Source organism: Eptesicus fuscus, chromosome 4 (genome assembly GCF_027574615.1).
Source record: "Eptesicus fuscus isolate TK198812 chromosome 4, DD_ASM_mEF_20220401, whole genome shotgun sequence".
Lineage (NCBI taxonomy): Eukaryota > Metazoa > Chordata > Mammalia > Chiroptera > Vespertilionidae > Eptesicus > Eptesicus fuscus.
Window position 1 is genome coordinate 30,082,080 of NC_072476.1, and position 27,853 is coordinate 30,109,932.

The 27,853-nt window shown below is 42.7% G+C and overlaps 1 protein-coding gene across 8 annotated transcripts in view; it reads right to left on the reverse strand.

Annotated features, from left to right (window-relative positions):
- GTF2I (general transcription factor IIi) overlaps positions 1-27,623 on the reverse strand; it is a 130,580-nt gene extending 102,957 nt beyond the window's left edge. For all 8 annotated transcript variants that reach the window (XM_054714834.1, XM_054714831.1, XM_054714833.1 and 5 more), the window contains exons 1-2: positions 27,267-27,623; positions 1,618-1,721 (exon numbers count right to left, since the gene is read on the reverse strand). In XM_054714834.1, coding sequence (XP_054570809.1) covers positions 1,618-1,716 — 99 coding nt within the window. In that variant the 5' untranslated portion in view covers positions 1,717-1,721; positions 27,267-27,623. The remainder of the gene's footprint in view (positions 1-1,617; positions 1,722-27,266) is intronic.
- Positions 27,624-27,853: the final 230 nt, after the last annotated feature.

Genomic DNA, 27,853 nt, shown 5'->3' on the forward strand with positions numbered 1-27,853 from the left:
GCCCCCAACCAACCCCCCGCCCCCGGCTGCTCCCCCCAACCAACCCCCTGCCCCCGGCTGGCCTGGTCACCCCTAACTGCCCTCTGATGCTGTCCAGGTCACCCCTAACTGCACCTCGCTGCCAGCCTGGTTGCCCCTCAATACCCACCCCCCCGCCTACCTGGTCGCCCCTAACTGCCCCTCCATGCCGCCCTGGTTGCCCCTAACTGCCCCCCCCCCCCCCGCCGGCCTGGTTGCCCCACGCAGCCTTCTGTTCGGTCATTTGGTCGTCCCTCACTGCCCCCCCTGCCGGCCTGGTCACCCACGCAGCCTACTGTTCGGTCGTCCATCTGGTTGTTTCGGTCATGACAGCCCCTGGCTTTTTATTCATTAGGGTTAGGATAAGTTGACTTCATTCTTCCGTTGGTCTATACGTTTCTTTGATGTAATCCTTAGACAGTACATGAACTTTGCTTTGCTGTTTCATAAATACTGGCTTTGGTGACAGGGCTTTCCAAATAAGAGGGTGGATAGTGCAATAAAAACGCACTGTCATTTATCACAAGGCAAGTAATATACTATTACAGGTGAGCAGCTAAAGTACATCTCATATAAATGTAGTGTAACAAAATTATAGTACAGCATGATTCTTCCTACTAGGAACAACTTTTGTTTCACCTCTAGGTAGGAAGTTCTCTACTATGGCTTTATAATACTTGCGAAGATTTCTGATCATTGCACTAAGTGTAACATTTATTTAAGATGATATTTTATTATTTATTTATATTAAAATATTTTTTTATTTTTATATATATGTTTAGACTTTATAGTTTTATTCTTTTTAAAATTTCACACATTGGTAATACTTACTACTAACTAATTAATTAAGGGAAAGATAAAATGTGCGTATTTTTTACATTCAATTTTGAATATTTAGTGTTTTTTTCAGTTTTTTATTTCATGAAAAATTATTTTAAATATAATAATCTTACATGCAATAAAACTTAATATCTCAAGAAAAAGAATTTAAAATATGATAATGTTACATGCAATAAACACCAATTATACAAGAAAAATGATCTTACATACAATAATGTTACATGCAGTAAACATTAATATTTCAAGAATAAAAGGATTTTTAAGTATAATAATATTACTAAAACTGTATTTACTTTCATAGTCAATGTTTTTCATGTCTCTGATTCTATTCTGAGAAAGTCATTCAGAAAATTCATATAAAGAGCCCTAGCTGATTTGGCTCAGTGGATAGAGCATCAGCCTGTAGACTGAAGGGGGCAGCTGGGGGGCTACCAGGCCGGCAGGGGGGCAGTTAGGGGGCGATCAGGCAGGCGAGCGGTTAGGAGCCAGTGATCCCAGATTGCAAGAGGGATATCCAACTGCAGGTTTAGGCCTGATCCCAGAGTTCTGGGATCAGGCCTAAACCGGCAAAAGGAAATCCCCCGAGGGGGTCCCTGATTGGAGAGGGTGCAGGCCGGGCTGAGGGACCCCACCCCCACCCCTGTGCACAAATATCGTGCACCAGGCCTCTAGAATGTTTTATAAGAACAAGTCAATCTCATCCACAAGTCCAATCTTATCCAAACATGGAAAGTTTATAGAAGTGTAAAGCCATCTCACCATGGACTCAAGAGCAGACATAAGAAACGTCACCACCATTCTGCTCTCTGAAGACTCTTCATCTTCAACCGGCAGGGCAGACATTGCTACTTGGGCCATGATCCCTGTGCAAGATAATTAAGAAGAAAGTGAGTAACTGAAATACAGTGTTCTGCTAAACGTAAGGTCTTCCACAAACTGCTTTCATTTATATCACATAAGAGAAAAATAAGGCTCAAATACCAAGTATTATTTGCCAAAAACTCCTATCGCATAAAACAGAGCTTCTATCTCATAACTTTCCATCTAGTTTTATTTCGATAAAATTAGGTCAGCATCATCCCCCCAAATAAATTCCGAACCAGTTAAAATTCTTCCAAGTAAAAGGAAGAAAGATACATGTCACAACCTAGCTGTAGTATATCAAATTACATCATAGGAAACAGATGCAAAATTCCCTTTCTCCCATATACACACTGATTATAGAAAAGAGGGGGTAAAGTAGACTGAAGCTGGATGAAGATCAGTTCTTCTTTCTTACTGAAGAGGAAACAGGTTGCAGGACAAATGCCATCTACGATTCCTTTACAATACAGCATATTATTCTCATTAGAAAACATTTCCTGATACTCTCTGATCAATCATCAAAAAGCCTCAACTGAATTTCAAGCACTATAAAAATATAACACATAAATATTAAATAGTAAGTGCTGACAAGGATGTGGAAAAATTGGACCCCTGTGCATTGCTATTAGGAATGTAAACTGGTACATCCATTGTAGAAAACCATTTAGCAATTTCTAAAAAATTTAAACCAAACTACCACCCTGTTAGAGTGGCTCAGAGGGCTGAGCATCCTGTGCATCAAAAGGTTGCCAGTTCAATTCCTGGTCAGGCACATGACTGGGTTGCAATTTTGACCCTCTCCCCCTTCTCCCTTCTCTCTAAGCTTGTCCTAGGATAAGGATTAATAATAATAATAATGGTAAATTTAAAAAAAACACACACACAAAATTACTATGCTGCAGAAATCCCACTTCTGGGTGTATACCCAAAAGAACTGAAAACAGAGACTTGAACAAATATTTGTATACCTATCTTCATAACAGCATTATTCACAATAGCCAAAAGATGGGAACAACCCAAATGTCCATTGTCAGATAAATGGATAAACAAAATGTGATCTACAGATGAAATGGAATATAATTCAACCTTAACAAGGAATGAAGTTCTGATACATGCTATAGGACATAGACGGACATTGAAAATATTCTATTTTAAAAAATAAATAAGTAAAAAATAAGAAGAGACTATTATTCTAAGTGAAATAAGCCAGACACAAAGGGACAAATACAGTTGTCAATGACTAAGGGGAGGAGGTAATGGGGAGTTACTACCGGTATTTAATGCATATAGAGTTTCAATTTGGGATGGTAAAAAAGTTCTGGAGATAATGGTGATGGTTGTATAATAATGAGAATGTACTGAATGCCAGAAATAGTACATTTAAAAATGTTTAAAATGGTAAATTTTGTATCAAATTAAAAAGCAAAAACACACCTCATAAGACACTCTAAGACAAAATCTAAAGCAAATTTTTAAAAATTCTCATACTAGTCCTGGTAGGTGTGGCTCAGTTAGTTGGAGCATCGTCCCATGGACCAAAGTCTCATGTTTGATACTTGGTCATGGCACATACCTAGGATGCAGGTTCAGTCCACATTCAGGATATGTTCAGGCGGCAACCAATCGATGTTTCTCTCTTTCTCTCTACCTCTCCCTTCCTCTCTCTCTAAAATCAACTTTTGAAAAATTAAGGACTAGAAGTATAAATGGGAATTCTAGAAAGCACATCTATATATATTTAATTTACTGAATACCTGGGTATCCCTTAACTGAAGCCCCAATATTCCAGAAAACATACAGAGCGGTTAACATGAAAATCATTTTGGTTAAAAATGTACCTGAATCTTTTCCCTATTTTTAAACAGGATGATCTATTTCCTTATTATCAAAAACTCTCGGGGCGGAAACCAAGATGGCGGCATAGTTAAACACCTAAACTGCAGCCTCGCACAACAATTTCAAAAATACAACTAAAAGACAAAACAGACATCATCCAGAACCACAGGAAAGCTGGCTGACTGGAAATCCTACAACTAGAAGGAAAGAGAAAACCACAAGGAAAATCAGAGGAGCTGTAAAAGCCTGAGGTATGGAGACACGGGCGCATGCGTGCGGAGAGGACAGAGCCGGAGAGGACGGGGCGGCTGAGTGCCTGGCTGGCGTTCTCTAGCGGGAAGGAGATAAAAGCTCCAGATTGCGCTGAACCCCAGCTCCAACTGCACTGAACCCCAGCTCCAACTGCACTGAACCCCAGTTCTGGGCAAGACCCTGGGGACCCAGGCTCATACTGGGGGAATCTGGGCTGTAAGGCGGAAACTCGGGAGCTGCGAAAGGCAGAGCTCCGGAGGCACGCACGTGAATGCGCGCAGAGGACAGACTATTGACTGTGCCACTGAATTGCCCTAGCAGGAAGGAGACAAAAGCTCCGGACTGCACTGAACCCCAGTTCCGACTGCACTGAACCCCAGTTCTGGGCGAGAATCTGGGAATCCAGATTCATTGGGGGAGAAACTAGACTGTTTGGCAGCGGGCGAAACTCCAGGAAGCCTTTCTCTCAGAGGTGCTTGCAGCTAGTACTGAGGGACACTGAGACCCAGGAACCTCACAGAATGGGGCTGAGGGGGAAGCCAAGGCTGTAGGCTCCACCCTGAAACTCTGCCCCATCCAAGCCGAGCACAGAGGCTTTTACAATTTTGCAAGTCTAGTGGAATAAGGCTGTCTCCCGGCGTAGACACAGCTGATCCTCACAGCCAATTGGCCTGGAGGTCAACTCCTCCCACTGATACCAACAACAATCAAGACTTAACTACAACAAGGCTGTACACACAGTCCACAAAGGGGTGCACCAAGAGTGTCCACCTCAGGTAACTGGGGAGGCCGATCCACTGGCCCATATAGGACAACTAGCACACAAAGCTACCCTACCAACTCAGGGAAGCAGCGAAAATGCGGAGACAATGAAACAGATCAAAAACCAAAGAAATGGAGGAAAACAAACAACTGGAGATAAGAGTTCAAAACCACGGTTATAAGGTTTTTCAAGAATTTCCTAGAAAAGGCTGATAAATTTAGCGAGACCCTCGAGGATATGGAAAAGGACCAACTAGAAATTAAACATACACTGACTGAAATAAAAAGTATTATACAGAGACCCAACAGCAAACTAGAGGAACGCAAGAATCAAGTCAAAGATTTGAAATACAAAGAAGCAAAAATCACTCAACTGGAAAAGCTAAAAGAAAAAAGAATCCAAAAATTTGAAGATAGTGTATGGAGCCTCTGGGACAACTTCAAGCATACCAACATCTGAATTATGGGGGTGCCAGAAGAAGAGAGAGAGCAAGATACTGAAAACTTATTTAAAGAAATAATGACTGAAAACTTCCCCCACCTGGTGAAAGAAATAGACTTACAAGTCCAGGAAGCGCAGAGAACCCCAAACAAAAGGAATCCAAAGAGGACCACACCAAGACACATCATAATTAAAATGCCAAGAGCAAAAGACAAAGAGAGACTATTACAAGCAGCAAGATAAAAACAGTTAATTACCTACAAGGGAGCACCCATACGATTGTCAGCTGATTTCTCAACAGAAACTATGCAGGCCAGACAGGAGTGGCAAGAAATAGTCAAAGTGATGAATAGCAAGAACCTACAACCAAGGGTACTCTACCCAGCAAAGCTATCATTCAGAATTGAAGGTCAGCTAAAGAGCTTCACAGATAAGAAAAAGCTGAAGTTCATCAACACCAAACCAGTATTATATGAAATGCTGAAAGGTAGTCTCTAAGAAGAGGAAGAAGAAAAAGGTAAAGATAAAAATTATGAACAACAAATACATATCTATCAACAAGTGAATCTAAAAATCAAGTGAATTAAAAATCTGATGTACAGAATAAACTGGTGAATATAATAGAATCAGGGGCATAGAAAGGGAGTGGCCTGACAATTATCAAGGGAAAGAGGGTGTGGGAGGTGCGGGAAGAGACGACAAAAATCGTACACCTATGGATGAGGACAGTGTGGGGGAGGTAAGGGAAGAGGGTGGGATGGGAACCAGGTGGAGGGGAGCTATGGGGGGGGAAAAGAGGAACAACTGTAATAATCTGAACAATAAAGATTTATTAAATAAATAAATAAATAAATAATAAAAACTCTGATTTGCCGAAATCAGTTTGGCTCAGTGGATAGAGCATCGGCCTGCAGACTCAAGGGTCCCAGGTTTGATTCTGGTCAAGGGCATGTACCTTGGTTGCGGGCACATCCCCAGTAGGGGGTGTGCAGGAGGCAGCTGATCGATGTTTCTCTCCCATTGATGTTTCTAACTCTCTATCCCTCTCCCTTCCTCTCTGTAAAAAAAAAATCAATAAAATATATTTTAAAAAAAACGAAAACAAAAACTCTGATCTATTTCCCATCTGCTACCACGTGAATTAACTGCTAGACTAGAATTAGGCATCAACATATAATAAAGTATATACACTGAGGAAATAAAAGTTAATAATAGCCCTGGCCAGTATGGCTCAGTTGGTTGAGTATTGTCCCATGCACCAAAAGGTTGCCAGTTCAATTCCCAGTCAAGGCTGGTTCAATTCTCAGTCAGGGCATATGCCCAGGTTTCAGGCTTGATCCCCAGTAGGGGACAAGTAGGAGGCATATTTCTCTCCCAAATTAATGTTTGTCTCTCTTTCGCTCCTAGGTGCACAGGACAACGCCCAACCAACTAAGCAACACCGGCCTGGGCTGTATTTCTTAATAATCTAACTTTTCCTTTAATTCTCCAGCAAAAGAAAAAGGAAATGTGTTCTCATTTTACAAAGGCAATGACTTGTCAAGGTCATTGCCCTAGCAAGTTTGTCTCAGTGGATAAAGCATCAGCCTGCGGACTGAAGGGTCCTGGGTTCAATTTCAGTCAAAGGCCCATGCCCGGATTGTGGGCTCAACCCTCAGTAGGGGGCATGCAGGAGGCAGCCGATTGATGTTTCTATCTCTCTCTCCCTCTCCCTCCCTCTCTGAAATCAATAAAAATATTTTTTAAAGTTATTTTAAATTTGAGGGCCATGCTAAAAACAGCTTCTTATACCTGCCTGGGATCACCATAATCCCAGTTCAAGGATTCAGGTTCCTTGGACCACCAAGGAAATGTTAACCCAGAACACAAATGGGGATGTAGGTTGGTTTAATTATCAATTAGTACTCCTCTTTTTGCACTCCCTGTTTATTGAAGAGAAGGATCCCTATATGACCCCTGAATTTTGTACAAATTCTGAACTTTGATTTCTAGGACTCTCATTTGACAATGTTTTCAAAACTCAAGTTCATGTCCAGCCAGTATGGCTCAATGGCTGAGCATCGACCTATGAACCAGGAGGTTATGGCTTCATTCCCGGTTAGGGCACATGCCTGGGTTGCAGACTCAACCCCCAGTGTGGGTATGGGTGTGGGGCATGCAGGAAGCAGGCAATCAATGATTCTCTCTCATCACTGATGTTTCCATCTCTCTCTCCCTCTCCTTCCCCTCTGAAATCAATAAAAATATATTAAAAAACAAAAACAAAACCACTCAAGTTCATGTGGTGAAACTGGCAAACGCCCACAGGATAAAGGTAATTCTGAAGTCTAGTATCAGAATTCCCATTTTTCTTTTAATATTAGCCTTTTCACATTATCCCTCCAAAATTTATCTCTATTTTAAAAACTTTTTGGTATTTTTACAAACATTTTGCTTTATAATTTTATAACATACTTATGAGTTCCACCAACTCCAGGAACGACACCTTATATTCTTTATTCTTAAGAACAAGTTATGATTTAGCCAGAACTAGTAGATTACAAGGTTACAAATTCTCAATTCAGACCATCTCAAGTAAAGAAAGGAATATTTATTGGTGTGTTTATTCATTTCACTTTAAAAGTTGCACTGCTAGACCCAGGAACATAAGACATCATTAGAGTTATCTCTATTCCCTCCCTGTGGACCTGCCTCACTTCTTGAGCAGATGGGTTTCTTCCCTAAAACAGAGATACAGACACATGCTTCTTTAAGTTTACCACACACATGTACTATAGTCCCAGAGGCAACAGACTATCATATCTTCCTGCTACTGTTTGCACAAAGGTTTTAGGGGTTTGTGTCACAAGCTTATCCTACCCAAGCTCAATTAACTATGACTAGTCAGAAAAAGACTACCTGGGATACACTGTGATTAGCACTGCAGCTAGAACCACATGAAATAGGAAGATAGGCAGCTACTCAAAAGGCAAAGCAGGACACTTAACTGGAGGAAAGAGATGAGAAAAGCATGCCAGGAACACAAAACATAACAGTTACCTGAGTCTGCTATATCTTTCAATTCCCTTAATTCTTCCATTCTGAATATTTATCTTTTGTGACCCTAAATTTGATTTTAATACTTTTGTGAGTTTCAAATATGAACACATTGCACTGTTCCTGTTTCATTTCCTTATCTTTTATCCTTGTCAACTATTGTTTCATAGATGCGATGGCCTTCTTTTCTTTCTGAAAACTGACTCCAGCCCTTCTTTAAAATCTTCTTGAGTTTCTTGTTGGAGATCCATTTCAGGGATTAGGTTTATATGTGTCTTTACTATTCTGTTCTACCTCAAAATATGTCAATAATTAATTCCACATAAATTTTTTCATTTGCCCATACTTCTGCTTTGAATTTACTGATCCTTGTTTTTAATACTGCATAGCAAAATAACAACAATTATAGTGAGTAGAAGAGAACTCTTGGAGATTTTCACAAACACCATTATCACTCTAACAAAACAAAACAAAGATGTTCTTAATATTTTTTATTATGCTAATCTCTAAAATATTACTAAATTTTCAACATATATCTGCTTCCAAGTAAGATTCAGGTGAGACTGGTAAGTAGAGGAGGTACCATCACCATGATCTTGTTTTTTTTATTATATTCATGTCCTTTTTCTTCCCTTGTGCTATTATGTTGTTTTCAACAAACATCTTCCCATTTCAATTTTATAACATGCAATCTTAGATCAAGATATTTAAAAAAGATATTTTAGTGCAGTCACTTTGTCCTATTAATTTAATAATGAGAAGCCCAACCCAGAAAGATTAGCCATCTTGCTTAGGTCATACAGTTTATAACAAGAGACTAGAATCCTATCTCAAAATTCCAAATTACCTCTCTCGTGCACAATAATAATAAAAGGCAGGTTTAAAAAAAAAAAAAGAAACCAAGGTAAATAATTATATAGTAATAACACTGTAGGCAATCTTTATGACACAGTAAATTAACTGCCACTAATCATAAACAAAATGAAGCAAAAGTATATCTCTTTGGCCATTACACAAAGATTATGGTTGACATTGAGGAGTATTTTATATATCAACATCAGTAAAATTCTACAAAGAAAATAAAGGATTCAGTTCAAAGAAAACCATGAGTGTGTTACAGAACAATTATCTAGATGAACACATACCTTATGTCACAAAATGCTGCTGACAGCCCTGGCCGGTGTGCTTAATGGTTAGAGCATCCACCCATAAAGACAATGCTCCTCCAATTTATTTAGTTAATGTCATTACCTAATGTAAACATTAGTATCAGAACTGGAAATTAGTATAACGTGGTTAAAAGCATGGGTTCCAACTGCCTAGGTTTATATTAAGACTATCCTTCACAATAGTTCTTCTGAATTAATTAGCATCTCAAATCCTCATTTATTTCAACTTTAAAATGGTAATCCTAACAGTCACCTGCTTTAGAACTCAGGATTGCTGTGAAGATTAAATGAAGTAATGTAGGTAGCACTTAGAACAGTAAACTCTTTATAAACTCTCAAAAAATGTAAATATTTGTCACTGGTTTTATTGCCTAATTCTCCCACTACCATCCCCAATTTTGACATGTCCTCCAGTAGAAAGCTTGCTACTTTTAAAGTAACAATTTGCAATTACTGGACTAGTTTAAAATTAGTCCCTGTAATGAGAAGAACCTTCTTGTACAAAAAAGGCCTTTCAATGCACTGTGTTCCCTTCACAATTCTCTTCTCTAAATTAAGCATGCCCAGTTTGTCTTGTGCTTTCCCTGTAACATGATTCTCAAAACATTTCTCAGCTGCAATAGCATCAAAATATTCTCTATTTTGCCCAGTGTCCCAGAAGTGGACATAACGTTTTGGATAAGATCAGTTCACTGAGACTACACTAGGACTTGTAACTCCCATAATTTCCTTGTTCCTGTTAACACAGAAAAACATTTTAATTCACATTTCTAAGAGATTATCTCCACAGACTTAATAAATACTTTGCAAAGGGAAATAAATTAGGGTGGTGTTTCATTGAGATGTTCCATTTTATAAATCTACTAGAGGCCTGGTGCACGAAATTCATGCTCCCTCAGCCCAGTCTGCACCCTCTCCAATCCGGGACTCCTTGGGGGATGTCCCAGGGATCGGGCCTAAACCAGCAGTCGGACATCCCTCTCACAATCCAGGACCGCTGGCTCCTAACTGCTCACCTGCCTGCCTGCCTGATTGCCCCTAACTGCCCCCGCCCCCCCGCCAGCCTGATCACCCCTAATTGCCTCTGCCTGCTGGCCTGGTCGCCTCTCACTGCTCCCCCCTCCCCACCAGCCTGGTAGTCCCTCACTGCCCCCCTCTGCGGCCTGGTTGCCCCTCACTGCACCGCCCCCCCCCCACCAGCCTGGTTGCCCCACGCAGCCTTCTGTTCCGTAGTTTGGTTGTCTCTCACTAACCCCCCTCCCAGCCTGGTCGCCCCAAGCAGCCTGCTATTCAGTCGTTTGGGCGTCCCTCACTAACCCCCCTGCCGGCCTGGTCACCCCACGCAGCCTGCTGTTCGGTCGTTACTGTAAGGGCGTCCTGACCAATTTGCATATTACCCTTTTATTAGTATAGGTATATATAAAAGCCTAAGCAACCGGTCGACCAAACAACCAAACAACCGATCAACTGGTTGCTATAACGCGCACTGACCACCAGGGGGCAGACGCTCAACGCAGGAGCTGCCCTCTCGTGGTCAGGGCGTTCCCACAGCGGGAGCGCCGCTCAGCTAACCAATGGGTGCCAGACATTGGGCTCACGGATGCAGAGGTGCTTGCCTCTCCCGATCGGGACTGACTGGGCGCAAGCCCGCAGGAGGTGCAGCGAGGCTAGGATAAGCGGGAGCGGTGCAGCACCAGGCCCGGGCTCAGGCTCCTCCCCAGCCGCCTGCCACTTCAAGCACTACTATATCCCTTGGGGGATGTTGGGCACCAGATCCCCACAGGCCTGTGGGGATCGGGCTGAATCCAACAGTCCGACATCCACCAAGGGGTCCCAGTTTGTGAGAGGGTGCAGGACAGGCTGAGGAACCCCACTGGTGCATGAATCCATGCACCGGGCCTCTAATCTAGTATTTAATAACAGAATACAGCCCTAGCCAGTTTGGCTCAGTGGATAGAGAATTGGCCTGTGGACCAAAGGCCAATTTGATTCCTGTCAAGGGCACATACCTCAGTTGCAGGCTCCTCCCCAGCCTGGCCTCTGATCAGGGAGTGTGCAGGAGGCAACCAATCAATATGTTTCTCTCACATCGATTTTTCTCTCTTTCCCTCTCTTTTCCACTCTAAGATATCAATGGAAAAATATCCTCGGGTGAGGATTAAAACAGAAAACAAAACAGTAACAGAATATAATGTGTCATTTATATTAACATAATGTGTTAATTATATGTTAACATACATATTTAACATATACACTTCAGCACACAGTAAAAATAGAGCCATATAGCCCATTTTAGTACATTTAACTTTCATTCACTTTTAGAAATTATATATAACTAGAGGCCCGGTGCACGAAATTCATGCACAGGGGGGGGGGGTCCCCTCAGCCCAGCCTGCACCCTCTCCAATCCGGGACTCCTCGGGGGATGTCCGACTGCTGGTTTAGGCCCAATCCCAGGGATGTCTCAGGGATTGGGCATAAACCGGCAGTTGGACAACCCTCTCACAATCCGGAACCGCTGGCTCCTAACTGCTCACCTGCCTGCCGGCCTGGTCGCCCCTAACTGCCTCTGCCTGCCGGCCTGGTTGCCCTCAACTGCCCCCCACGCCGGCCTGGTCACCCCTAACTGACCCCCTGCTGACCCCCTGGTCGCCCCCAACTGCCCCCTGCTGGCCTGGTTGCCCCCAACTGCCCCGCTGCCAGCTTGGTCACTCCACACAACCTGCTGTTCAGTCGTTTGGTTGTCCCTCACTAAGCCCCCTACCGGCCTGGTCGCCCCACGCAGTCTACTGTTCAGTAGTTACTGTGACGGCGTCCTGGACAATTTGCATATTCCTCTATTATTAGTATAGACTAGAGGCCCGGTGCACGAAATTCACGCACGGGGGAGTGAGGTTGTCCCTCAGCCCGGCCTGTGCCCTCTTGCAATCCAGGACCCCTCGGGGGATGTCGGGCCTAAACTGGCAGTCGGACATCCTCTCACAATCCAGGATGCTGCATGCACCAGTGACCATACTTTTCATACAGGTGAAAGGCATCTTGCTGTTGTATGGGCAGCTACATTTTTTGCCCTAATTATAAAACGTAATACATAACATGATCCTTCTGAGGCAGTAGTCCATTTTCCCCATCATTTGGGTGGAAAAACTGAAGCTGAGAGAAGTTAAGTAATTGGCTTTGTCACACAGTTGTAAGTGTCAGAATCAGGGCTAACCACAAAATGTGCAAACCAGAGTCCATGCATGTCATCGCTGCATCATCCTGTTTTTTCAGCGTTAGAGTAGTCTTGCCAGGTTAAAATTTTTAAATCTAAGAGACTGTTCCCAATATATAGGGTAGAGTTCCTAGGCCTGGCCGGTAATCAGGGCCATCTGTGGGGCAACCGGTTGGTGAGGCAATTGGGGGGCCCCCACTGGCACCCACCTTGGCTGGTGGCCTGGTGCTGCCCGCTGGCCGGCCCCGCCCCTGATCACTGCTGCCAGTTGCCTCCCTCTGAGGGAGGTGACCGGCGGGGCGCTCGCCGGCCAGCTCTGCCCCGCAATCGCCGCTGCCGGTCGCCTCCCTCTCAGGGGGCAGACACTCAATGCAGGAGCTGCCCTGCATTGAGTGTCTGCCCCCTAGTGATCAGTGCACATAATAGCAACCGGTCGTTCCGCCGTTCGGTCGATTTGCATATTAGGGTTTTATTATATAGGATGGCAAGTACTTAAAAATAAAATTAGAAATCCCCGCCAAAACCGGTTTGGCTCAGTGGATAGAGCGTCAGCCTGAGGACTCAAGGATCCCAGGTTCGATTCCGGTCAAGGGCATGTACCTTGGTTGCGGGCACATCCCCAGTAGGGGGTGTGCAGGAGGCAGCTGATCAATGTTTCTCTCTCATCGATGTTTCTGGCTCTCTATCCCTCTCTCTTCCTCTCTGTAAAAAATCAATAAAATATATTTTTTTAAAAAATTAGAAATCCCTAAGACAAAACTGATCAAGACTGATTTTTGTTTCGTTTTGTTAGTCCTCACAAGAGGATACCTTTTCCATTGATTTTTTTAGAGAGTGAAAGGAAGGAAGGAGGAAGAGAAAGAGAGAGAGAAACATCAATATGAGAGAGACATATCAATAGGTTGCCTCCCGAACATGCCCCAACCAGGGCATTTCTGTGTCTTTGACCAGAAATCGAACCCTTGACCCTGCAATCTGAAGGCCAGTGCTCTAACCACTGAGCAATCAGCGAGGGCAAGATTATTCTTTTATTTTTTTATTGATTTCAGAAATGAAGGGAAAGAGAAAGAGACAGAAACATCAATGATGAGAGAGAATCATCAATGAGCTGCCTCCTGCACACCCCATACTGGGGATCAAGCCCACTACCCAGGCATGTGCCCTGACCAGGAATCAAACCCTGACTTCCTGGCTTAAGGTCAACACTCAACCACTGAGCCATGCTGGCAGGGCAAGACTGACTTTTTAAGACAAGAATTTTAAGTTTTTATAGCAGGCTATGCTTACATTTATCTTAAGATACTAAATTCTATCTGCTAAAATAAAGCTGGTAATTATGTCAATAAAAACCAAGTGATCCCTCAAAAAGAAACAAAATATACTCAAAAGGTTAAGATTTGAAAGTATTATTAATACTTAAAAATTTATACCCTTCTCGACCCCATTTCCAAAAATTTTGAAAGAGCTAACAGCAATAGATTTCTAAAAAATTTTATACATATATATATATATTTTTTTTTTTATTGATTTCTTACAGAGAGGAAGGGAGAGAGATAGAGAGTCAGAAACATCGATGAGAGAAACATCGATGAGAGAGAAACATCGATGAGAGAGAACATCGATCAGCTGCCTCCTGCACACCCCGCACTGGGGATGTGCCCGCAACCAAGGTACGTGCCCTTGACTGGAATCAAACCCGGGACCCTTCAGTCCGCAGGCTGATGCTCTATCCACTGAGCCAAACCGGTTTCGGCGATTTCTAAAAAATTTAAGCCTGGTGAAGGGAAGAATGACAAAATAATAAATGAGGCCAGGGAAAGAGGATTTGCCCAATTCAAGGATCACGTGTTCAATTCTGAACTTTACAGTAGCCAAAGCAATGTCCTTGAAAGACAAAAAAAAACAAACTTTTTCCAGCTATTCAGGAACACCCACACTTTTCTTGGCATTACAGTATAAGAGAAAATTTTTGCAAATTATACATTTAAATTGACAATCCAGATTTTTAAAAAGCAGTAGCTTGTCCTGCCAATAGACAAAGAATGTGTCCATTTGACCTTACTCCAAGTTTAAAAATCATTTGGTATTAGAAAAGCTGGATCACTTGTTCTATTTCTAACTGTATGAATTGGAAGCAGAAATGAAAATCAAGTAATTATGATTTAGAAATCCATCTTTATTTTTTTAAATGTACTATTCCCAGAAGGCAGACAACAGAGCAAAGCTATTATGAACTCAATTTTGGAATCAGGCCAAAGTTCTAAATTCAAGTTCTATCTCCAATACTAGATATAGCTGACCTTGGAATTCTTTTTTTTTTTTTTTTTTAATCGTTTCTATTGATTTTAGGGAAAGAGGAGGGGGGCAGAGAGAGGAAAAAAAAAAACACATCAATTGGCTGCCCCCCATACACGCTCCAACTGGGAACCCAAAACCTAGATATGTGCCCTGGCTGGGAATCAACTGGCAATCTTTCAGTGCACGGGATGACACTCCAACCAACTGAGCTACATGGGTCAGGGCTGACCTTGGGATTCTTTAATCCTAAATTTACCAGTCTAGAAAAAGACAGTAATATGTACACTTAACTCACAAGGTTGTTATCAGAATTTATTTACTTTTTTTTTTGGGTGGGGGGGGGAGAGGGGATTAAAGACAACTTTATTATAAACTGGGGTATTAGGCCCAGCCAGCGTGGCTCAGTGGTTGAGCATCAACCTATGAACCAGGAGATCACGGCTTGATTCCTGGTTAGGGCACATGTCTAGGTTGCAGGCTTGATCCCCAGTGTGGGGCATGAAGGAGGCAGCCAATCAATGATTCCCTCTCATCATTGATGTTTCCATCTCTCTCTCCCTCTCCCTTCCTCTCTGAAATCAATAAAAATATATTTTAACAAAAAATAAAAAAATAAACTGGGTATTAGAAGACATTAGGATATTATTAATTTTGTTAGTTGTGATAACATTCTTGTGATTATGTTAAAAATGTGTTTATTTTTTGGAGATGTACACTGACATGGTTAGGAGTAGATATTCAGAATGTATTTAGTACTGAGTACTTCACACAAGCATTCAGTACATTTTTAAAATTCAGTAAGCATTTAAAATTTTATTAAAATGGTTATTTTAAGAACACATTTATACTTTTCTATTGATTTACACATAAAATCTGTAAATCCAAATTTGATAAAATGAAAATTTCCCAACTAACTGCTTTAATTATCACTACTAAATAAAATATCCTATTTTCTGATGGGGCGGGAAAAATAATCAGAAAAGTGTTAAAATAAATCAGTGGGGGTTTTTCGTATTTATTTTTACTTATTTATTTCCCCCAACTTTATTGAGATATAATAGACACAATGTTGTGTAAGTTTAAGGTATACAATAAATCACTGCTTTGAAATAAAGTACGTACAACTTTTAAAGCAAGCTTGTGCAACAATGAAAATTTGCTTACATCTAATATACTCCTTAGACATTGTTTTAAAATTTAAGTTAAAGTCACCTTACTCCAAATATCTAAAAAAAAATTAGCTAGACTGAATATATAAACTAAACTAGTCTTTATCCTGAAGCTCTCAACAAAGAAATATTATATAATTTGTCCTCACCATTACATTCAAGAAACAGATTGTGTTCTGGGGCCTCAAAGACACCTATACCAAAGGCCCTCAATATGTCAGGTAAATGGATAAATGAGTACTGTTCCAAATGTAAAAAAGGATCCTTTCTTTTTCAAAGCTTAAAATAAAGAAGATGAATAGTGAACAATAGCTCAACCACTCATTTTGCTATTTTTTTCTGCAGATAAGGCTACAAATGAAGGATAAAATTATAAAATAAACTCAAAAAGTGAGTATTTAGTTGGGTAAAGTAACTAACTACCTCACTGTTTTACAACATACTCTTAAAATTTTCTCTAAAAGCTATAAACACTTAACCTGACAAAAATACATAATCAGAAAATAATTAACTTACTATAAAAATACTAAGGCCCATGTATGCAAATGCAATAAAAACACACACAGTAATTCTCAAAAGTACGCAACCTATACAATCAGAAATCTTCATAGGCTGTCTAACCAGGATTCATTTTTTTAAATATATTTTTATTGATTTCAGAGAGAACGGGAGAGGGAGAGATAGAAACATCAATGAGAGAAAAATCATTGATCTGCTGTCTCCTGCATGCCCCTCACTGGGGATGAGCCTGCAACCCCGGCATGTGCCCTGACCAGTAATCGAACCATGACCTCCTGGTTCATAGGTCCACGTTCATCCACTGAGCCACACCAGGCGGGCATAATCATGACGCATCTTAACCAACTCTTCACTACTCTCTACTTCTACAATTATAATATAATCTTATACAGTAGTTTTTTTCAAACATTATTTCCTGCCCTGGCCAGTGTGGCTCAATAGGTTGAGCATTGTCCCATGCACTGAAGGGTTGCCAGTTAGTTCAATTATCGGTCGAGGCACATGCCTGGGTTTCGGGCTCCATCCCTAGTAGGGGAGCTTGCAGGAGGCAGCAATTGAAGTTCCACTCTTATATAAAATCAATTTTCTCTCTAAAATCAATTTTTAGAATCTTTTAAAAAATAATTATTTCCTTTGCCATACTATAAAAACACAAACTTCAAAAATCATAATGAGGATTAAAAAGGAAATTCGGACACATCCTACAACATGGACATTATGCTAAGTGAAATAAATGTCAAGATTTTCTATACTACTGAGAGATTTCTTCTGATCCATCCAAATTCATCTGCCCCAAGAAAAGCATAAAAAAGGGCCCTAACCGGTTTGGCTTAGTGGATAGAGCCTGAAGGGTCCCAGGTTCGATTCCAGTCAAGGGCATTTACCTTGGCTGCGGGCACATCCCCAGTAGGGGGTGTGCAGGAGGCAGCTGATCAATGTTTCTCTCTCATTGATGTTTCGAACTCTCTATCCCTCTCCCTTCCTCTCTGTAAAAAATCAATAAAATGTATTTTTTTTAAAAAAGAAAAGCATGAAAAAGGAAAAAAAACAAACAATGCAGCAATTTCACTTCTAAGTGAATACACAAAAAAATTAAAAGTAGGGGTTCAAAATACACTTGTTCACCAATGTTCATAACTGCAATATTCATAACAGCCAAAAAGTAGAAACAACTTAAATGTCCTCAACAGAGAAATGGATAAATAAAATGTGGTATATCATACAAAGAAACCTTATCTATACTAATAAAAGGTAATATGCTAATTAGATCGGATAGACTGGACATCTTCCCATCATCCCGACATCCTTTCTGACAAAGCCATGGGTGTGGCCGGCCTGCAAACCGCCCACAGCCCCTCGCCCAGGCCGGCCCCGCCCCCCAGTGGGGACCACCACCCCGATTGGGGTGTGGCCGGCCTGCAAACCCCTGGCAACCCCTTGCCCAGGCCAGCCCCGTCCCCCAGTGGGGACCCCTCCACCCCGATCGGGGGCGTGGCTGGCCTGCAAACTCTCAGCGGCCCCTCACCCAGGCTGGCCCTGCCCCCCAGCAGGGACCCCAACCCCAATCAGGAGCCCCCTTCAGGGCAGGCCAGCCGGCCCCTACCCGTGCACCAGGCCTTTATCCTATATAATAAAAGTGTAATATGCAAATTGAGCCTAATGGCAGAATGACCAGAACGTCTGCTGGACCAGTCACTAGAAGTGCACTGACCATCTCTTGGTTCCTTTTCCCGGCCGGCAGGCTCCGGTTGCCTGATGGCTACCTGCGGCAGGGGCAGGGCCAGCAAGTGGGCGGGAACAGCTGACCTCTCGGTCCCTTCCCCTGGCCATCAGGCACTGATCACCCGATGGCGAACAGGGAACCGGGGGTGGATGGCAGCAGGGGGGCGGAGCCGGCTGTGGGCAGCTGGGGAAGATGGCCCTGATCACAGGACAGGCTAGGGACCATACCTGTGCATGAATTTTGTACCCCGGGCCTCTAGTTCAGTTATAAAAAGGAATGAAGTTCCAATACGTGCTATGATACAGATGAACCTTGAAAATAATATACTAAGTGAAATAAGCCAGACACAAAATGACAAATACTGTTTGATTCCTCTTATATGAAATATCTAACATAGGCAAATTCTGAGACAAAAAATAGATGAAAGGTTAAAAGGGACTAGGGAGAGGGAGGAATGAAGAGTTATTGCTTAATGGATACAGAGTTTTTATTTAGAGTGATGAAATTTTAGAAGTAGTTGTGATGCTTTTGACACTGTGAATGTAATTGCCAGTGAATTAAAAATGTTTAAAAATACTTAAAATGGCACACCAGAAAGAAAAAGAACAAGAAGAAAAAATGAAACTAATAAATCTCCTTTTACCCTTTTAACCCATTTTAAACAAATTCCAATAGGTGGGTCAATTTCTCTGTTCTTTCCTTAAGTGTAAAACAGGCAAAATAGACAGGGGTGGACAAAAACAGTTGCGAGTACATGAAACAGTGTATTCTTGTATTTATTTATGTATTTATTATTGTATTATTGATTTGTATTATTTGTCTTATTATTATTTTTACTTCGTATCTTTACTTATTATTTATCTTTTGGGTAATGATGGCTGGTAATTTACCTACTTTTGCCCAACCTGAATGCTTGCTGTCATCCTCTTTTATCAAATTATCTTTTTTCTACTAAAATAATTTAACCTAAATGTTTTTTAAAGTCTGAGGCCAAGCCCTGGCCAGGTGGCTCAGTTGTTATCCTATACACCAAAAAAGTTGCAGGTTCAATCCCTGGTCGGGGTATGTACAGAAAGCAACCAATATCCATGATTTTTATTTGTTTCTCTCTCTCTCTCCCCCTTCCTCTCTCTCTAAAATCAATAAAAACATATCACTGGGTGAGAATTAAAAGAAAAAAGTCTGAGGCTAAGACCATTTATTAAATTTAGGTCAGTTCCAATACCTCATTTTCTTTAAACCAATTGTGTTCTAAAAGTTCAATCTATACAAGTCTATTCACACTTATGTTATAGTCAATAGTAAGATTTTTATGAAAATATAACAATGCAGAAGGAAATTTTTCTCAGCTTTCATCAATCAAGTTGTCAATTTCTAGTAAAAATGTTTAAATGAGTAGGTCCTGGCCACAAATTAGATAGCTAAATCTTTTCTCATCTCCTTTAATTGTCCTATAAAAGCAAGGAAATCCCAACTACTCTTTAACTCCTTTACTAGTTTCTAACTCAAATAATGTATATCAACATCCCCAATGGGGGGTACTACCTCTAAAATTTACATAGTTGGAGATAGGAAAAAGGTAAATTTATTATTAATTTTTTAATCCTCACCCAAGATTATGTTTTCATTGCTTTTTAGAGAAGAGGAAGGAAGAGAGAAACATCAATGTGAGAGAGCAACATCGGTTGACTCCCCCTGTGAGCTCCAACCAGAAATGGAATCTGAAACCTAGATAAGAGCTCTGACGGGGAATCAAACCTGAAACCTTTGGTGTAGAGGATAACACTCCAACCAACTGAGCCACCGCGTCAGGGCAAAAGAAGGTAAATTTATCTATCTGTTGGGTAACCAGTTCCAGAGGCTATTTCAATTATAAATTCACTAGTTGCAATATAGATATGTCTCTCCATAATACATTATACATATACATTTGAAATGTATAGTTTCTGTCTACAAACCAGGGCTCATTTTAACCAGATACCCTAATAAGACCTCTTCACTACTCTGTGCTTCTATAATTATACCATAACATAACCATACACAGTACTTTTTTTAGCTGCCTCCTGCATGCCCCCTACTAGGGATCGAGCCCGCAACCCAGGCATGTGCACTTGACCGGAATTAAACCCGGGACCCTTCAGTCCACAGGCTGACACTCTATCCACTGAGCCAAACCAGCTAGGGTACAGAGTACTTTTTAAAGGGAAAAAAAAAAATCATTTCCCTTGCCATACTACAAAAACAATCTAACAGTTATAAGGGGAAAATCCCAGGAAGAACGAGTCCTTTCCCTCACAGACTTCATATTCTCCAGTTTCTGGAGATTTACCTTGTGATCAGTGTTACTTATAAATTTTTTATTTTCTTAAAAAATTCAATTTCTCAAAAGTATGAAACAGTATTTTTGTAATTGATTTTAGAGAGAAGAGAGGAAGGGGGGAGAGAGAGAGCACGAGCACTTGCGAGAAGTCGGTTTATTGTTCCACTTATTTATGCATTCATTGATTGCTTCTTGTATGTGCTCTGCCAACCTTGGTGTATCGGGACCATGTCTTCTATATTTTGTTTTGAAACACACCATCAACTGAGCCACCTGGTCAGGGCTACACAGTATTTTTTTGACTAATATGCATTGAATACTTACTGTTTGCCAGATGCCATCCTAAAGCACTTTTATTTATTTATATATATATATTTATATATATATATATATTTCTTTATTGATTTCAGAGAGGAAGGGTGAGAGAGAGAGAGAAATAGAAACATCAATGATGAGTGAGAATCATTGATGGGCTGCCTCCTGCAGACCCCCAACCCGAAATCCAGGCATGTGCCCTTGGCTGGAATCGAACCTTGGACCCTTCAGTCCACAGGCTGACGCTCTATCCACTGAGCCAAACCGGCTAGGGCCTAAATCACTTTTAACTCATCCTATCTTCACAACCCTAAAAGAGAAACAGGTTCTATTATAATCATCCCACCTTTTTTTTTTTTTTTTATATATTTTATTGACTTTTTTACAGAGAGGAAGGGAGAGAGTTAGAAACATCGATCAGCTGCCTCTTGCACACCCCCTACTGGGGATGTGCCCGCAACCAAGGTACATGCCCTTGACCGGAATCGAACCCGGGACCCTTTCAGTCCGCAGGCAGACGCTCTATCCACTGAGCCAAACCGGTTTCGGCAATCATCCCACCTTTTTTAAAAAACAGAGAAACTAAGACACAAAGATGTAAAATGAATTGCCCAAGTTAACACAACCAGAAGTGGCAAGAACCAGGATTTGAATCCAGGCAGTCTGATTATAGAATGAAACAATATTCCCTCTCTTAATTATAAATTCAGTTCACCTCACAAGTTGTACTTTTTAAATAAACTAATTCTTTAAAAATCCTCTATAGTTTTAATCAAGTTACAACCAAATCCTCCATCAACTCTTGACAATCTATGACTATATCAAACTTTCTCCTACTTCCCCACTAGGCCAAAGTGGGATATAGCCAGAAACAAGCATGGAATACTCAAACAAGGATAACAAAAACAAAGAGGAAAGAAAAGAAATACTGCAGTGATGAGAGTTCCAGTAAAGGACAAGAGAGAAGGAAAATTGTAAAGGCAGAAAGAGGGAAACAATGGAGAGTGAAGAACATAAAGATAATACCCTCAGCACTTCTGATTTATCCACATAATTTTTCCAGTATACTCACATCTTCTAAAATATGAATTCTTAATGTTATTGCCCCAGGCAGGTAGCCTCAGCTACATATTGGTTTACTGAATAATCAAATATTATTCTTCAAATTGCTTTGCTGCCATTTTAAGGCATTGAGTACAATGAATCTCAACTCTACAATTACAATGAACTGATTAATTGAATTTCTTATGTTCTTTCAGTTAGTAACAATGAATAAGCTTAAGCCCAAATAAATGTATACACCTTTTAAAGAAAATGCTATGAATGAGCTCTAATAGATTGCTGTTAATAAAATTCTTAGCAATTATCTTTCAAATAAATTGTTTCTCATGCATATCTGAAAAGTGAAATACCATTCGCAAAGTATTACTTCTCAAACAACTCTTCAATAAAATGCTTTCCCCTAGACCCGTGGTCGGGAAACTGCGGCTCTCGAGCCACATGCAGCTCTTTGGCCCCTTGCATGTGGCTCTTCCACAAAATACCACGTGCGGGCACACACATACAGGGCGACTGAAACTTCGTGGCCCATGCGCAGAAGTCGGTTTTCGGCTCTCAAAAGAAATTTCAATCGTTGTACTGTTGATATTTGGCTCTGTTGACTAATGAGTTTGCCGACCACTGCCCTAGACCTACATAAAAATTACTTGACCGGCATCTGCTGAACCCAAAGTTTAAGACAATTTCATGCTAATTGCAACCACAATCATTTAGAAAGGGATTGCAATATTTAAAAACTCATGTTTTCAATGAAGAGTAAAACAATGGTAGAATTGAATTAGGTGGAATGCAATGCAAATAGCTAGTCACCAGTAATAAGAGAAAAGGTTGTGTTTAGTGATTTCTCAGTGTTTTATTTACATCATCAATCTATGGATTATCAAAATAATAGAGCATAATTGTCCATTAATCCCATTCCTCCTGCCTAATTTGAGATTACTTTCCCCATTAAGAAATCCAGCCCAGCTGATTCAACTCAGCGAGGTTCAATTCCTGGTCAGGGCACATGCCCAAGTTGCAGGCTCTGCCCCCAGTGGGGGGCAATGCAGAAGGCAGCCGATCAATGATTCTCTCCATCACTGATGTTTCTATCTCTCCCTCTCCATTCCTCACTTTGAAATCAATAAAAGCAGCCCGGCCTGTGTGGCTCAGTGATTGAGTGTCAGCCTCTGAACCAGATCAGGGTTTGATTCCTGGTCAGGGTACATGCCTGGTTTGCAGGCTTGATCCCCAGTGTGGGGTGTGCAGGAAGCAGCCGATCAATGATTCTCTCTTATCATTGATGTTTCTATCTCTCTCTCCCTCTCCCTTCATCTCTTAAATCAATAAAAATATACTTTTTTAAAAAAAGAAATCAATAAAAGAATATTAAAAAAAAAAAAAAAAAAGAGCCCGGCCGATGTCGCTTAGTGCTTGAGCATTGACCTATGAACCAGGAGGTCACGGTTTGATTCCCGGTCAGGGCACATGCTTGAGTTGCAGGCTTGATCCCGTGTGCAGGAGGCATCGAATCAGTGATTCTCTCTCATCATTAATGTTTCTCTTTCTCTCTCTCTCTCTCTCTCTCTCTCTCTCTCTCTCTCTCTCTCCTCTCTCTCCTCTCCTCTCCTCTCCTTCCTCTCCTCTCCTCTCCCTTCTTCTCTGAAATCAAAAATATATTTAAAATATATTTTTTAAGAAATCTATTATAATTTTAAAAAACAAAATCTTTCTCAACAAGACTTGTACCCCAGTAAGCAGGGGGGCGGGAGGGGTACGACATGGGGATAGGAAGAGATTAATCAAAGAACATATATGCATATATGTATAACCCATGGACACAGACCACAGTATGGGGAAGGCCTGGGGTGGGGGTTGGGTGGAGGGAAGCAAAAAGGGAGAAAATGGGAGACATCTATAATATTGTCAACAATTAAAACAAACAAAATAGTAAACCAAATCCTTGGATGTGCAAGCGGCTGGGGAAGTAGGGCAGGAGCCGGGAGCTTCCCAGCCCCACCCTGGCCCAACCTATCTCAGTGCCAGGCTCAGGCCCTATGACCCCACCTATTCTGGGTTCCCAGACTTTATACTCAAAGGTGTAGATGGGATGCTTTAGAGATCCCTGGAAGGAGATAAATGCCTGTGCTGTGAATAAATTAATAATTGAATGAGAGTGGGGGGGGGGAGCCAAAATTACTAGATTTCTAATTTTATTCTGTACTTAAATATCCTTGACTCTTTTTTAAACTGGAGACTTTATTTCTTAAACTCTTAATTTTCTAATCATGGCTAATAAAAATTCTTAACTCTCAATAAGTTTTCCAACCAATCTACAGTGAACAGCTCAAATTACTTTTTATTTTAAGATATACGTATTTTTAAAGTAATGAAAAACAAACATCTACAATAAGTTTTCCTCACTTAAAACTTTAACTTGTCCGGCTGGTGTGGCTCCGTGCTTGAGTATTGACCCAAGAACCAAGAGTTCATCAGTTAAATTCCTGGTCAGGGCTCGATACCCAGTAGGGGGCATATCAGTAGGCAGATCAATGTCTCTCATCGGTGTTTCTATCTCTCCCTTCCTCTCTCTCAAAAATCAAAAAATAATAATAAATAAAAACCAAAAAAAACTTAATTTGCCATTGTGAATAGTTCTCAAGCATCAACACCACCAGGAAACCAGGTAGAAATGCTAATAGCAGGCCCCACCCAAGACCTGCAAGATCAGAAGGTCTGGGTGGGGCTGAGCAACTGTTTTAACAAGCCCTCCGGAGGATGCTGATGCAAACAGGAGTTTGAGAACCACTGGCTTCAAGGTTAAGATTTCGGCTGCCTAGATTCAAATCTTGGAATCAAGATTTACTTGACTGGGTAATCAAGAGTAAACTACCCAGCTTCTCTCTGCTTGTTCCTCATCTATAGAAAGGAATTATGGGGTTGTTCTGAAGATTAAATAAGAAAATATACAGTAAAAGCTTAAGAGCAATGCCAGGCACATAAAATAATATTCAAATGTTAGCTGTAGTCAAAGCACCTTGACAGTTGTAGACTGGCAGTGGGAGAAAGACAGAAAAGCCAAATCCTTACCCATCTAGGAGTTTAATACCTAGTGACTAGGCCAGACACATGTAAACAGAAACAAACAGTCCTAGAGGAAATAAAGATGCCCTCCTAGGCGGGGCAATCACGTTGACTGGGATACTGTAAGAACAGCAAATTCTGACCAAACAATACAGGCTTTAAGCGAGAAGAGCCTGAAGAAAAGAAAAAAAATCATTCCAGCCTACAGGTGTGAGCCAAGGTCCCAGAAGCAGGCCACAGGACAGCACAGGCAGTAGACTACAGTGGCTAAAGAATGGACAAAACAAAAACATGTACAGTAGTCCCCCTTATCCACAGGAGATACGTTCCAAGACCACCAGTGGATACCTGAAACCACAGATAGTACCAAACCCTGCACATACCATGTTTTTTTCTATACATACATACCTTCCTGCTGAATCAACTTCACCTCTGCCGGAAATGTGGCAGCAGCTTCTTCTGGCACAGCCTCTGCCGTAGTTCCTACATTTCTCAGTCCAAACCTACTCCTGAATCTGTGTAACCACCCCTTACTTGCAGTAAATGGCTTGGGGTCACTCCTTTCAGAGGATCCCTTGCTCAAGTCTTCGTACAGGCTCAGTGCTTTCTGGCGCAGCATGCTGCCATCAACCGGAACACATCTTCTGTTCGTGTCTTCCACCCACAAACTTAATGCCTTTTCCATCTTAACTAAGCACTTGTCACGCACGGTGGCTGTAACTTTTGCAGTCTGAGGCGCAACAGCAAAACTAGCACGAATTGCTTTTTCCTTCTTCACAATTTCACGGATAGAAGATTCGTTCTTACTGTAGATCTTAGCAACCTCAGCATAGGATTTGTTTTCTTTCCTTATTAAGTCAAGAATTTTCACCTTTTCACTTAAAGGGAGCACTTTACGGCTTCTCTTGGGCATATCTGAATTGCCAGCATCACTACTCTTGCACTTTGGGGCCATTAAGGAAAACAAGTGTTACTTGAACACCAGCACTGCAATATCAAAACCGAGATGGCAACTAAGTGACGATGGGCTGGTAGCTTATATAGCGTGGATACTCTGGACAAAGGAATGATTCACATCCAGGGCGGGACAGAATAGGACCTCATCATGTTACTCAGAACGGCGCGAGAAATTTAAAACTTATGAATTTTTTATTCCTGGGAATTTTCCATCTAATAGTTTCTGCCCTCAACTGGAACCGCGGGAAGTGAAACCGTGGATAAAGGGGCGGGGTCTATCTGTAGTAGAACAGTAAATCAGTCATCCCAAATCATTGGCTTTAGAGGGAGAGAGAAAGAGAAAGCCCTGCCTCTTCAGGGTACTCTAATGCACATTCTGATTTGCAAACTAACTTCCCCTTTTGTTTCCTTAGCACCCAGAGATTACGCTTAAGCTCTGTGGGCTATCAAGCCATTGTCTGCAGCCAAGCTGAGTGCAGAGAGGTTGAGAAGTCTGCAAGGGGTCCCGCATTCGCAGGAGTGAGCACCACTTGCACAGGACCCGACATCTGAACACTCTCAGCCGCAAATGAGCGCAAAACCGTTAACACTAAAAAAACAAACAAACACCTCGCTTCAATAAAGGAAAAACTTGCATAAGCAAGAGTGGAAGGGGGAGGAAAGGGAAAGAAAGACAGTTTTTTATCTTCTTCCTCCGCTGAAACCCGTCTGGGTGCTGGCCCAATCCTGTCGGCTTATTTTCGCGGCCTGAAGGCAGAGGTTTTCCTTCCGGTCATTGTGTTTATTTCCACCAAAACACCGGCCCCGCGGGGCAGGCGCGCCCGCCGGGCCGGGACAAAGCCCACTCCTCGTCCCACCTGAGGGAAGGCAGGGAAGGACGGGGACGAAGACGAGAAGGGGCGGCGCTCCCCAGGCAGCCCGCCCGCCGGCCCAAGTTACCAAGCAGCGTGGCGCCGACCCCGCCCCCGCCGCCCGCGGGCCAATCCGGCGAGTCTGCTGCCCAGGCGCACCAGCCCCGGAGACACCAAGCTGAGCGCGACCCCACCGTTCGGGCCTGGCACCGCGCGCGCACCCGCAACGCCCGAGCCGGCCAATCAGCGTCCGGGCATGCGCAGCCGCAGGCTCGCTCGCGCGCGGGCCTCACGCGTGAGACCCGCCCCCCCCCCCACGCGGCGCCAGCGCGCGCGCCCCTCCCCCAAGAGTGCCCAGGCGCGCGCGTGCAACTGTCGTCCCCCGCGACCGCGTCTGTTCCTGCCCCACCCCCAACGCCGGCGGCCCGGGGTACCCCAACACGGCCGCCCACGGTCCCCAGACTTCTAACCGTACCGGCCCGGAGGGGTAGTCTCAAATAAAGGCTCTGCTCCAATGGAACTGGGGCGAGGGGCAGGGGATGAAGCGACAGGGACTCACCCGAGTGCAGCCGCCTCCAGGCAGCGCCGGGGTAGGGGTGCCGAAGGGAAGCGAGTGTGGGCTGAGCGCGAGCTGCGGCCGCGGAGGAGCAGCCTCGGGGTGAGGCGAGCTGGCTAGCGGGCAGGAGGTGAGAGGGCGAGGGGCCCGTGCGTCTCAGCCGAGCTTCTGTCACCGCCGCATGGCCGCCCAGCAGGGCCCCGCTCAGCGCCTAGATCCAACGGCCAGGAACCGAGAGAGAGGCCGGGGTAACCGCAGCAGGCGGGCGGCCGCGGCTAGAGAACGCGTGCGGGGAAGCGGGGGGGGGCGATCGGTGGCCCCTTTTCTCTGCTCTCTGAGCTTCTCTCTCACCCTCCTCCTTTTTTTTTTCCCCTTTTTTTTTTTTTGTTCCTAGAAGGCTTGCTGCGCTTGCGCACCCGCAATGCCGCCCAGCGGGAGTTGTAGTTTTTGATTCTTCCCCATTAAAGCGATAGCGGGGGCGGTGGACTACGAGTCCCAGGAAGCGTCGCGCCCGCGAACCCCGAGCCTGGGGGACGCCGAGAGCGCGACGCCCGGCCCTCTCCTGCAAGGACTGTCAATGGAGGCGCGGG